The sequence below is a fragment of the Drosophila suzukii genome, chromosome 3 (assembly GCF_043229965.1).
Source record: "Drosophila suzukii chromosome 3, CBGP_Dsuzu_IsoJpt1.0, whole genome shotgun sequence".
NCBI lineage: Eukaryota > Metazoa > Arthropoda > Insecta > Diptera > Drosophilidae > Drosophila > Drosophila suzukii.
In genome coordinates this window covers 70,011,370-70,024,351 of record NC_092082.1, presented here as the reverse complement: position 1 = coordinate 70,024,351, position 12,982 = coordinate 70,011,370, and the positions used below count along the sequence as shown (strand labels likewise).

The 12,982-nt window shown below is 37.7% G+C and overlaps 1 protein-coding gene and 1 long non-coding RNA gene across 2 annotated transcripts; one reads left to right on the top strand and one right to left on the bottom strand.

Annotated features, from left to right (window-relative positions):
* The first annotated feature begins 6,908 nt into the window (after positions 1 to 6,908).
* On the top strand, positions 6,909 to 7,925 carry LOC108020855 (calcineurin subunit B). The gene is made up of 3 exons (XM_017089242.4): positions 6,909 to 6,993; positions 7,043 to 7,312; positions 7,365 to 7,925. The coding sequence occupies exons 1-3, from the start codon at positions 6,909 to 6,911 to the stop codon at positions 7,622 to 7,624; spliced, it is 615 nt and encodes a 204-aa protein (XP_016944731.4). The 3' UTR covers positions 7,625 to 7,925.
* LOC139353033 (uncharacterized) lies at positions 7,636 to 8,172 on the bottom strand. Its single transcript, XR_011604136.1, has 2 exons — positions 8,034 to 8,172; positions 7,636 to 7,926 (listed from the first exon to the last, which is right to left on the bottom strand). It is a non-coding gene; the product is annotated as an uncharacterized lncRNA (long non-coding RNA).
* Between the last annotated feature and the right edge of the window lie 4,810 nt (positions 8,173 to 12,982).

Genomic DNA, 12,982 nt, shown 5'->3' with positions numbered 1-12,982 from the left:
ACAAATGCGAGGGAGCTCTTAAATAATGGTTCCAAACTCACTGTTAATTATGCTAGCTCATATATATTTATAAGTATTGTTGTTGAGACATTTATATTTATTTTTTTAAATTATAAACCTATGCAATTGATGAAAAACATACAACAACATTAATTAAGCTATTATAAATACAATTAAATAAATTAGATTGGAAACATTTATATTATATCATTATTTTTGCACGGAAAAATAACAAGAATATTTTAAATTGTATCGACTACATTTTTTAAGTCAAATTAAGATGAAAATCAGTTTAAAATTGGTTCAGGTAAGATAAAAACACAAAGTATGATCTATTGTTTTGTTACATACCCTACTATTTTTTTGAAAGTCTGGTTTTTATTGGATTCTATGCAAAACAGTATTCTTAGCAGCGAATCAAAGTAAGCTTTGGTCTTATTCAATCATTTTTCTAAAAATAAGATTTAAGCTCCAAGCTTTAAATCTTATTATGACTTTTTAGAACAGTTTCTTTTTAGGCAAAGTTTGGTTACAACCAAATGTTTAGAATATATATTTCCCTAAAATCCAAAGACTACTTATAAAATAAATGAAAGACCTCTCCCCACCTGAGGCATTATTACTTGACTTTGTTATGTATACTTTGTTGTGCAACTCAAGGCCAGATTTAGGGCTAAATCTCCAGATTCAGTTCGCACTCGACACGAAGTCCGCATGTCTGGAGCAGAGCCACATTTTGCAAATGAGTTTATCTGCGGCCGCCGATTTGAACAATTCTGGATTCGCCATTGCCATCAGGCAAAAGCCTTTTAACTGCTTGCAAATTTATGTCTCAGCTTAAGAAAACACTAAATGAGTGCCATGCATTTTTTTATCGCACGCAGCAGCAACAACAACAACAACTAATTAGACATGTTAAAGAACTTGTTCGGACTCCCCCGACTCCTCTGATTTCAGTTCCCTACGGATCTGTTCTGTTGTCGGGCATTAAAATGGTAACAGGCCAAAAAGTCAGCCAGCACACACATTTAAAAATGCTCAACTTAATTAATTGCCCAGCAAATGCCGGATAAGGGACTTTAGCCTGTTGGCTGGCCATGGGTTAAGTGTGACTAAAGCCAATGACTTGATATTTGCCGCACGATAGGAAGTCTGCGAGGAACCCAAAGGGTTCGGGGCACAGGCATCTCGTTTCGCTTTTCATTAAACAAATATCCAAACACTTTTGCCGCTGATCCGGCGACACAGATTGCGACCCGGCTGGAGTTCGAGAATCCGGGACCAGGGCACATTTTTATTTTCAATTTCAATTTCGTACCTCTGGCTGGCGACAAAAGGTCTGCCAAAGTCTTGCCAACTTGTTAATGAAGTTTTATTCTCTGTGCCCCTCTTGGCATTTTTTTTCTTGGTCCTGCGCGTGCTGGGCAAACGCATTTTAATCGAATTGGAAAGGCCCGCGATTTGACATCAAGTAATTTTGGACTAACTAAAAAATTCCATTGGTTTTATAAGTCATTTATTAGCTTGGTTTGAAAGCATTTTTCATTGATTTTCTCAAGTACTGTAGCCATCTTTAATTATGCTATAATATTATTATTGTAAAAATGTTCACTTTGTAATTTGGGACTAACTAAAATATTATAGTGTATATAGGAACAAGTGCTTTACTAACCAAACAGCAATCTTTCATTATCAGATAATATTAATATTTTAATGATTCCAGATGTTAAAGTTTTATAAATTTTTTTTAATATGTTTTATATTATTATTAACACAAAAAGAAGTATGATAAAAAATATTAAAGGGTGTTAAATATACAATACTATCATTATATCATCATGTAAATATCCATTAAAATGAATAATAATAATATTTAAAAATATATGTATAAACAGCTAAACCTTAATCGAATTTATTAAATCATTTTATACATTTTATGTTATTTTTGACTTAAAAAGGAATATGATTAAAATTGTTAAAGCCTAAATATACAATACTATCATTATGTCATCTTTATAATACCCAGTTAAATAAATAATAATCAAAAATATATATTTATATCAGCTTGGCCCCTAATCGAATTTATTCAATCAGCTTTAGAATCCTCCTTTCTCCCGATTCCCAGACCAGCCAGCTCATCTTTCATCATCGCTCTCCGCATTAGCCAGGTTCATTAAGGCTAACACGCCCACAACAACCACAAGAACGATCAATGAACAATGATTAATTGATGATTCGACTGCAGAGAAACATTTGACGGCACAATCAAATTAAGGCAGCAAATAAATGTGAGCCAATTATTAAAACCTAATTTTGATGTAGACACCGGGCATGAGACGCGGATTCGATAACCGATTTCACAGCTCCCTCCGTTTTCCACCTCTGGATTTTCAGATTTCCAGTTGCTCATCAGTGGAGAAGCCTAATGAGCCGACATGGACTTGGAATCCCGAGATGCTGCGGTTGTACAACTAATCAAGCTGTTCGAGCTGCCAACTTTGATGCATTTCCCCAATTGATGCCCTCGGGATTGATGGCTACGAGCGCCCCGAGTGCCTCTGACATATGCAAAACATTTTGTTTATACACATTTCCAACCTGCCAGTGGATCGGCGGGCAGGGGGCAAACAGACAGGCACAAATCCAGTGTCTACAAATAAATGAGCTGAAAATGCAGACAAATCACGGGCGCAGAAGGTGAAAAAGCTGCCAGCTGAGATGGGATGAAAAGAGTGCCTGGATGGTGGATAAATGCGAATAATCAGTGAGCGTTAACGAAACCCATAAATACCTTATACTTTCAAGTTAAATAAAAATGTATTGTATTAAAGAAATAATAGTTTCAATTATTGCTAAACAAAATGATCTCTTAAATGTTAATTTGAAATTATTATTATTAACTAATTCATAGAATATGAATAAATAAATATTAGTTTTCTTTGGCTAATATATTTTTGATGCTCTATAATACACATAACAATTAGTGGGAGTTACATTTAAATAGTTATAATACAAAAAAATTGAAAGAAACCGTTTCCAAAAATATATTTTTAATATCAAACTTAATAAATCAAAAGATATATCTATACCCTCCCAATGAAAACCCTTTATAATCAAAAGTTAAACAAATCTATTACAATTTCTTTGGCTGCGCCAAATTAACCGCAGGCATTCTGTATTTTCTCTGGTTTTTGTTTACTTTTTTTGGGGTTTTCTCTTCTTGAAGAATCGAATCGCAGTTTGAAGTCCCTCTTGTTTGCTTTGTTTTTTCATCTGATGAGTATTGATGAGTTTTAATAAATTGCTGATGAGTTGGGTCTGAGTCGGCTTCGAACCCTAAAAAAGAGGAGAATCAACGCCTCGGCTAAAAGAGCCGCAGAATGCAGCCGTGGGGATGAGAAGCAGATGAGCATTTGAGTGATGCGTTTTTGAAAGTGGCGTCGAATTCCTCAACCGTGAAGCGCCATGCAGAGCAGCGGTAATTGAGATGCTGCCCGGGATCGGCCTCCATCACCCTGGTACCCTATGTGTATCCATTTAATTGCCGCCATTATTAAACCCATTTATCGTGTTTTCGTTTCAAAGTGTTCAGGTGTCCGTGGGGATCTGGAATGGGATCGGGTTTTGGGATCGCTATAGGCTCCGAATCGGGATCCCAGATGCAGATGCAATTAGCCTGAGCAGCTGCCCATGATGTGATGCTGATGCAGCGCTTTACATGGGAATTAAGTTGTTTTGCTTAATTAATAAAAGTGGTTTTTAATATAACAGCACTAGGCCGAACGAAAGACTGAGGCAGCGAACTTTCAGGGTAATCAGGCACCCACCCGGAGCTTTATGCTCTTTGGGCCGGAAAAGTTTCCACATTACCCGGGCATTAAGCAATCCGTCGGCTTGTCACACTTTCGAGTTCATCAATGTCAGCCGCGACAATCGTAATGTTCATAATGACGATGATGACAGGCCAACCGGAATGGGAATGGGAATGCTTCCCTGTTTTCACCGTCACATAAAGTCGTATAATTAACATAATCATAATCAACAAAGTATAAACATTAAATTGAGGCTAATTACTTTATAACCGACACTCAACTGCGAAACATCTGACAGTGTTGTATGCTGAATTACCCCAAAATACAAGACCAACATGTTCACTTGTGGCAAACTCGTTTCAATTACGAAGAATCGAGCGGTGGCAGGCAACAACAAGAAATACTTAACCGGATGGAGCCAACAAAAATTAAAAAACCCACAAAATAGCCTCAAATTATGCGAGTACGCGACAGTTTCACACATGCCAATGAAATTTGATTTAATTTTCGTCTAAATGGAGGCTATGATCACGTTTCTGATGTCTGCCGGTATGAAACTGCAATAGCCATGAAGATTGTTGAACGAAATACACGGGGAAATAAATAGTGGTTTATGGTCTACAAATAGAAATAACGATTATTTTTAAAATGTTTAAAATATATTCTTTAGGATTTATAAGGATTCAATGATCAACCTAAGAAGGTATACCAACCGTGTTTTATTTTATCACCTTATAATTGATTTTGAAACATTGAAGCACCAAAAAAATTCACACACATGTTATTAAAATATTTAAAACATTTTCTTTAGGATTTATAAGGATTTAATCATCAACCCAAGAAGATTTACTAACCGTGTTATATTATATCATCTTATTATTGATTTTGAAACATTATAACAACAAATAAACTCATATGTACATCCCATTCTATCCTAAAATAATATTAGTTCATCTTTGATTTATCTGTGATTCTTACCAATTTTCTCGCAGTGCAATCAGCCTAAATGTCCAGCAGTAGCTTACGGCCGTTAACTATTGCAACCGCTGGCTGCGGCCGCTCGAATGAAATTCGAGCAAGATTAAAAGCCAAAGTTAACTCAAAACTCCGCTTCAGATTTTTATGACAAGCGCATGAATCCGTGTGCAATTGTAAGTGCGCCATATAATTTACAGATAATTATTATAATTACAGGTTATTTTCAGTTAACATGTTTGCAGTGGCCGTTGTGTTGTTCTTGTTGCTCGAGTGGCCCCCGGTGTGAATTGTTGTTGCCGGCCAATTAGTGGGCTCTTTTCGAGCTCCAAATATATTTGTGCAATAATAATTAAGTTGTTTTATGCGATTTAATTCCATTTTCGTTCACTAATTAGTTTGCTTAAGATTAGCTAAATGCGTAAGTACGTCGAGCGTAATTCGAGCGAAGCGAAAGACTTAGGCAACGAACTCGACCAAAACGAAAGACTTAGGCAACGAACTCGAATCTGCTAGAGATAGTAAAAAATCCTATGATCCGGGATGTTTGGTACCGTTTGTCTAGAACAAGATAGAAATGGGTTTTATGCGATTTAGTAGGTGATAAGAAAAACATCCATGATTTTACGACTCTATAAAGTACAACCGGGGATTCTGTGTACCCTTGGACGAATTTCATTCAACTTAATTAGGGAAAAGTTTCGAGTACCTGAGTCATCTCCCTCACTCATAACTCTTTGGCCAATTATGCGTTATGGCCGAAACCGAAAACTGAAACTAAAAATACTGTATCTCTCGGCCGTTGGTCATAAATAAATTCGCCAGTCCAGAAAAGCACGAGTGAGTATAAGGAAAACAATCTATGGGCAGGGCCGAACAGGACAGGAAAGAGTCTGGTCGGGTTGGGCTGGTCGGCTGTGGGCTTGGAGCGCGATAAAAATCGCTGGCAATTTGTTAAATTTAACGATTCCGAACCGCCAGCTAACGAAAACTGTGCCGAAAGTTGGCCATTTCGCCCCCGAACCGTGGCCCCTCCCTCGACTTCGACTGTTTTATGGCCAAATAAATAATTAAAATGATGCGTGGTGTTAAGTGCCGCCACGTCGAAATGCTCGGCGGAGAACAACCGCCACAAACGCCAATACTGCCACACTATATATCCAAGCCACACGCAGTCTGAGCAGACCATTTCTTTTGAAAATTTGTCATAAATTTATAGCTTTCGCGACCGGGTTCACTAAACCCCCGAACCTGGACACGTACTTTGTCGCAGTCCGAGCTTAATTGCTTGTCATGTGGCACACATATTCGCCGCAAATTGGTCGCCAGATATACGACCATCTCGGACGTGACCCTTGGCACGCGGACCACACAGGGTTTAAAGTTCTAAGGCCGCCAGAAATTGTTATGACACAATTTACCAATTTAAATAAGATGGTACTAATTATCACTGTCCTGAAATAAGTTTAAAAATTGAAATCATTAAAATAAAAGGGGAAGCTCGATATATTATATATTTAAAGTAGTATTGCCCCTTTTATTAAACTCACTTAGTAAAGTAAAAAAATAATGTATATAAGTTAATATATAATATATCAAGCCAATATAAATTTTCTTTCTGCTTCTATCCAACTAACTTAATATGCCTAATTGTAAAAGGTAAACTATTATACCTCCATTTTTCTTTTAAGCCCGGTTTAACCATCATAAAAAAAAATAAAGAACTAAAAACATTCCTCATTAAAGGCGGCCAGAACACAAAAAAAAGTTAGAATCAAAATTACACTCGGAGTTCAGTTTAATTCCCCTTCTTTAATGAAGTAATATGCTTTATGAGTGCTCGACTTCTTCCGCACAAAATGCCACTTGTCGCAGCTTCTTGTCTTTGAAGATCTTCCTTTTTATGGGTGTACGCGATCGTAAAAGACAACGAACGCATAAAATGAGGTCTAGACCCTAATCTTAACTGATCTTGAACGGTGTTTATCAAAAACGAGGAAAATGGGAAATGGAAAATTAAGAAGCAAGTGCCTCTCATTCAGGTCTTTCTTAGTAAATGCTGTCAGAGGAAATTTTCAAGTACTGAGATTTTTAGGAAAACGGTTTTAATTGGCAGGCAGAATGGGATGTTTGTGCTTAAGGAAGGCCACCTCGTATCCCTCAGTGCCCCCGGACGTTATGCACACCCTTAAGAAGAAAACGGCACGTTAGTGAGCTCTAATATCTTATTTCTAATTTTTAACTCTTTTCCGCAGTGAGTCGCAGTCAGATAAAGTATCTATACATCCGCTTCAACCAGTTTTCAGGGGGAGGTAAGGATCCCCCCAGTCAGCTGCACAAATACAACTTTTATTCGGGGCTCTTGCAGTTGAACCCATTATTGCCCACCATCTTGAACTCCATGTTCGGGGATAAGGTGACAATAAGCTTTTTGGACTTCGCCCTATTTCTGAGCACCTTTCAGGCCCACTCACTAAAAACCTCAACGGAGCTGAAAAATGCAAACAAGGATAAAAAGTTGCAGTGTAAGTGTTTGTTTTTATAAAACTAGATAGTTTCTTCAATTTTTACTTACAGTACTTTTTAACATGTACGATCATAACAAAGATGGTCGCATCACAAAGTATGATTTAGTAATAGTCGTTCACAAACTGTTCTCAAATCTATTGGATCACGTGCAGATAATGCGCATAGTGGAGACAATGATGAAGGAAATGGATCATTCGGACTCAAACCAAATACTATTTGACGACTTTTGCAAAGCATTGGATGTATTTGACATGACCGAAAAGGTGGTCACATGGATACCCGAATTCCATGGGCGGAACCAGCGGTGATTTGCAATAAATTATTATTTAATGTTTCAATTTGGTTTATTTATTTTGGAATAACATTTTAGTGCCCAATACAGATTTTAGCCACTGACAATGTTTAAAACTGGCTGAAGAAGTTGAAGAGCATCATATAAAGCAGGGCTTAGAGTTTTTAATGCACTAAGGTCTCCTGAGGAAAGACCCGAAAGAGCACTCGATAGTCCTGATAAATGGTTAGTGTTCAAGCAGCTAACTCCCGACGAGCTAGTTATAGAATCCAAAAGTCCAGCAGCTTCGCAAGGTTGCATAAATTGCAGAACAAAAATCTAGAAATGGTAAAATAATGTACAGTACAACATTAAAACATGGAGGTATATATCCTAATTTTAAGCCAGTAAAAACAAAATGTTTATCGGTATCCTACTAAGCTTACAGTAATGGCAAAGATCCTTGTGATCCAGACTCCCTTAAAAGACAGCCACATTTTTGCAGTTATGGCAAAACTAGCTGGACTAAGAAACTAAGTCATATGGCCAATGCTTATATAGCTCTTTTCCTAAACTTTAACCGAACACGAGTCTTTCCTAAAGATAGGGTATATCGAAGCAATACAGTTCGTGAGTGGCTTTGATTGGGTTCGGGTCGTTAGTTACCTAACAGAACCACATCAATTTGCGGCCGTCGAATGCCGAATTTTATGACTCTATTAGGGCGAAATTCATATGGGCGACGGAAAAATAAGGTAAGCCAACAAAATGCCAACCGAAAGCTCATAAACTTTACTACCTTTGACTCCAGCTGATTGTCCATATATGCGGATATGCCTCTATATAGTCATCGTCGTTATATTCCCTTTGCGCCGATCTTTCGGGCGCGTTGAAGGAATTTTGCGGGACTGCCTGTTGTATTTTTCGCTTAGCAACATAAATAACATTTTATTGGCAATTTGGTGGGGAAATTAATGTGCATACAGTTGGCAACTTTGGTAATTTATGCAAATAAAACGATCGTAAATTTGGCATTAAAACGCTTATTAAATGATCGTTTATTAACCCACCGTTCGGTTCGGTTCTGTTCGGATCGGTTAATTTCCCGAAATGGATAAGCCCCTCGCTGTTGCAACAAGGTTGCGATTTGTAGCACTTGCATAAATTAAGTGATTAACAGAATTGTTCCTAAATGCTGGCAGCTACTTACACGATTGATATAATTTACTACTGGGCCCCAACAAAATTTCAGTGTGTGTCTATAACTTCTGGGAAAGCGCAGCTTCCATGGGCTCAGCGATATCTCCTTTTCCCCCATATTGTTTAATGTATTAGCCGGCGCATTGTGTGTTAATTTGACATTCCTTGGGAATGGGTTGCGGATTGGGATCGGGAATGGGAATGGGAATGGGAATGGTCAGCCCCAACACTCTGCAGAACGACAAACGAGGCTTGTTGCTGTCAAAAGCAAGAATTATAACCATATAAAATCAGTCGGCATGGCCACTGATTCTGTTGCTGCTGACCTGTCCCGGTCTTTATCTCCAGTCCTCCTGTCTTCTGTCCTCTGTCCTCTGTCCTCCCATCATCATCGTCAGCCCCATCATCATCGTCTCGGCAGGATTAGCAAAATTAATGCGGCAAGCTGGATGCTGAGAATCCCGAGCTGTCAGCGCTTCGAGTCTTCACTTTATCAAAAAACCAGGGATGACGAGGGGATCGGGGCTTAGCCAGTCTGAAAAGCGGAAACTTTCAATGAAAGTTTGGAATATATTCGGATATACCAAGTAAAAGGTTTAGGTTCTTAACATATATCAGTTTTGATGATTTTTTGTTTTAGTACCTATAATATGAAAATGAATATAAATATCATTTATGTAATTAAAATAAATGTATTACTTCAGTTGCAATTTATCCAAAATATTTTTAAAAACATAATAATAACAATAAAATATTGTCTTTTGATCAGATTTGATATCAATAAATGGCAATACTTTTTGATAAATTACAAAAAATATTTTTCATATATTATAAAACACAAAAGCGACGTTCATATCATTGGCTTACATATCTTTGGAATAATAATCCCCGAAAATCATCGCCTTAATCAATGATCGGGCTCAAACGACAAAGCTCACTTCATTCATCCAAACCCTTGTCAAAGGTGACATTCTTGCTCATTCCCCTAAGCTCAGTATTATTGTTTCCATTTTTACCATCTTTCTCTCTGCACAAAATTGAAAAAAACACAAATATTGATTGATATCCCAACGGTTCGAAAAATATTTTAAAAGCGTTCAGCGATTGGCAAGTGTCTTTACACAGTGTTATTTTGTCTTCGTGTCCCCTATAAATGTTGATTCAGTTTAGGCCCCAAGGAAGAAGAGAAACTCGTATTCATTCATGGACGAGGTGAATAAAAAGTATTCGTATTCATTCAGAGAGCACTCTTTGTTCGATCTGCCCACAGGCGAGGGCCTAGAGCATGATAATGATGGCTTAATAATTGAAATTTATCAAAATAAATTAGGCAAATCGTCTTTAAATCGAAATGCCACATTAATTACAGGGTCTTTGAAGGGGTATTTCGTATTTGAATTGGTCGGGACAAATGGGACAGAAGATGTGACAGACTATAAAAAAAATACTTATTTACATTTGTATAGTTTTAAAATAAGATTATAATTTTTTATAAAACTCGAATGATTTTTGATGATCTTAAAGTTATGATTGGTTATATTTAGAGTGCAACGATTTAGCTCTTCATCAGACTGCAGTCCCTGGCTTTAAGAATATTTCTTAAAAATTTTAAAGTTTTTATTTTCTAGATTTATAACAAAATGACATTTTATTATAAATTTTATATTATAAATACATTTCTTTCTGTGCTGTGAAGCTCATCTATGCCAAGACCTGGTTAAATAAACCATTTCAATGACAGAGAACTGAGTCCCATAAATTCGGACAGCAATTTACAACGATCAATTCATAAATTTATTAATGAATTAAGTTATAAGGTAATTTCGCGGCATCCTCTGCGGGTCGACTCCTCCGTTCCCAGCCAACGAAATGCAATCTGCTCAAAACAAAATGATGATCGCTGATGATCGTTGGCAATATATCAACGGCAGACACGGCCTCCGCCGCCCGGCGACCTAATCGAATATTGTGGGCCCAACGATCCCGAGTCCGCGGATTCTCGGAACTGGCTGAAAAGGGAAGGCCAACGGCGCAGGAGGAGGGAAATTTAAATGAAGCTGTGGCAGGAATGCAGAAATACTGAAATAACGACGGGGCTATCGCGGGGGGATCGGATCGGCTTAGTTCTATGCCTCGGACATGATTAGCAAACACGACTGGAGCCTGCTTTGGGTACTTCCATAATCGTTATCAATGCCGCACCATCATCATCATCAGCAGCAACAGCCACAGCAACACCATCGAACGGACAACGGCAACCACTTTTGCATTTCGCATTTCTTGTTTATAAATTGGAATTTAAAATTAATTAAGTTGTCGTTTTGCGCTTTTATCCAATTTATAACTAATATGACACCGATTATACGAAATATGTTCACTAATTAACGGACAAACACCGCAACTCTCCAGACACCCCCTCCATTTTCATTGCCATTTCCATCTCCACCTCTCTAAATAAGCAAAGTCCAGGCAGACAGTCAGGCAACATCCAATGTCGCCGTTGGTTTTCCCCTACTTGGTTTTAATACCCTTAAGGAAAGTATATTATTGGTAATATCACATGGTTTTTTAATAATAACAGTAATGTAAGGCTTCATAATAATGTACTATATACCTCTAAGAAAACATCGGGTTTCTTTATAAGGTTTTGTTTTGATAGAATATATAGTAATATTTTCGTTTGTAAATGTAATAGAAGAACTAAGTATTACGAAATAAATATATTTATTTGGAAACAATATGTATCCTGTATAACTAAATGCAACTATGAAAAAACTATGAAACATATTACTAGATTTTATTAGATAAATCCCATACTATAAATGTATCACAAGAAGGATACTTACGCACTTTAAGCAAATATTTGTGGCTTCTTTCATAATATAAAGTAATTTATCTGTAAGAGTATCTGATACTTCGGTTCTGATGGTTTGATTTCCTTCCTTGTTAGTATCCCCGCTGATTTTTGTTGCTCTCACCGCTGCTGGCGTGTTGTTGTTTGCTTTTTAGTCCGCTGCTGATGATGCTGCTTTTGCTTTTGCTTTCTGCTTTTTGCTTGTTGCTTCTTGCTTTCTGGATGGCAGTTGGATCGTGTCCGCGTGCTCGTAATCTGCTCGCTGAAGACGCGTTGTAAATTGTCTGACAAAGCTTATTTTATTAATTTAAGCCATAAACGCTGGCCTCTCTGGATGCCTGCTTGCAGCTCCTTTTTAGCTTTGCATACCCCGGCCCCCAATATTCCCCGATCTCCGATCGTGGATCCCCAAAACACCCCGACCATCCGACTCCCCGGTACAGCTCCTCAAAACCGCTTCAGGTTCAGAATCAGTTCCATACCCGGCACCAATTTATTGCCATCGTAAAAAGCCGTTTTGCGTTTTAATAAGCCATGTTCGGCTCTTTCGTTTCGGTTGTTAACAGAAGGCGTCGACCATTTCTCTGTCTTTGGTTATTTTTCAGTCTTCTGCATTCTTGGGGCATAACTGCGGAATTGGTCTGGTGTTTTGGTGTCCGGCGAATTGAAAGTGTCAAGAAATTGGCCAATTGAATGGCACTGGCTTACGGAATACCAAAGTAAAGATCAGTTGGTAATTTTTAAGGAGTTGTGAAATGGTTAAGGAATGTGTAAGCAATTAAAACTTTTATTTATTGCTGATTTTGGAAGTATTTTGAAACATTTTAAATGGTGAACAAAACCACTAATTTGTATTACCGATTTTGTCGCCATACTAGAAATAATAATGATCCAAAACCCGTACATCATCTTTAGACATCTTATTTCCCTTCAACCACTTGAAAATTCCATTGAATTTGCACCTGTCCCAAACTATTTTAGGTTCATAATGGATTTCCCACCTCGATTGTCTAAATGGCAGAAATAAAGAAAGAACTCTCCTGGCCTGCAGACCAAATAACCAAGCTGACCCCAACCTGACCCCCACAATCCCACTTAATCACCAGTGTGGGTTGCTCAGGATTAGGGGAAAGGAGGAACCCACTCCCACCGCCAGTATGCAGCACATAATAAAAATAAATATGTCAAAATTAAGTAAGCAGCAACAATTTCCAAAGAGATAAGAAACGCACACAAGAGGTAATAAAAGTGCGAGGGGCGGTGGAGGAGAACACGGAGAACCCTTTGCTGGCCATAAAACAAGGCGTTGAAATCAGTAAAAATTGGCAAGAACCAACTGAG

What these genes read in the sequence shown, in the direction of transcription:
- LOC108020855 (XM_017089242.4), top strand. Translation starts at nt 6,909, where the DNA reads ATGGGATGTTTGTGCTTAAGGAAGGCCACCTCGTATCCCTCAGTGCCC. An exon ending in CCTTAAGAAGAAAACGGCAC is followed by an intron (nt 6,994 to 7,042) that starts GTTAGTGAGCTC and finishes TCTTTTCCGCAG; the next exon opens with TGAGTCGCAGTCAGATAAAG. An exon ending in CAAGGATAAAAAGTTGCAGT is followed by an intron (nt 7,313 to 7,364) that starts GTAAGTGTTTGT and finishes TTTTACTTACAG; the next exon opens with TACTTTTTAACATGTACGAT.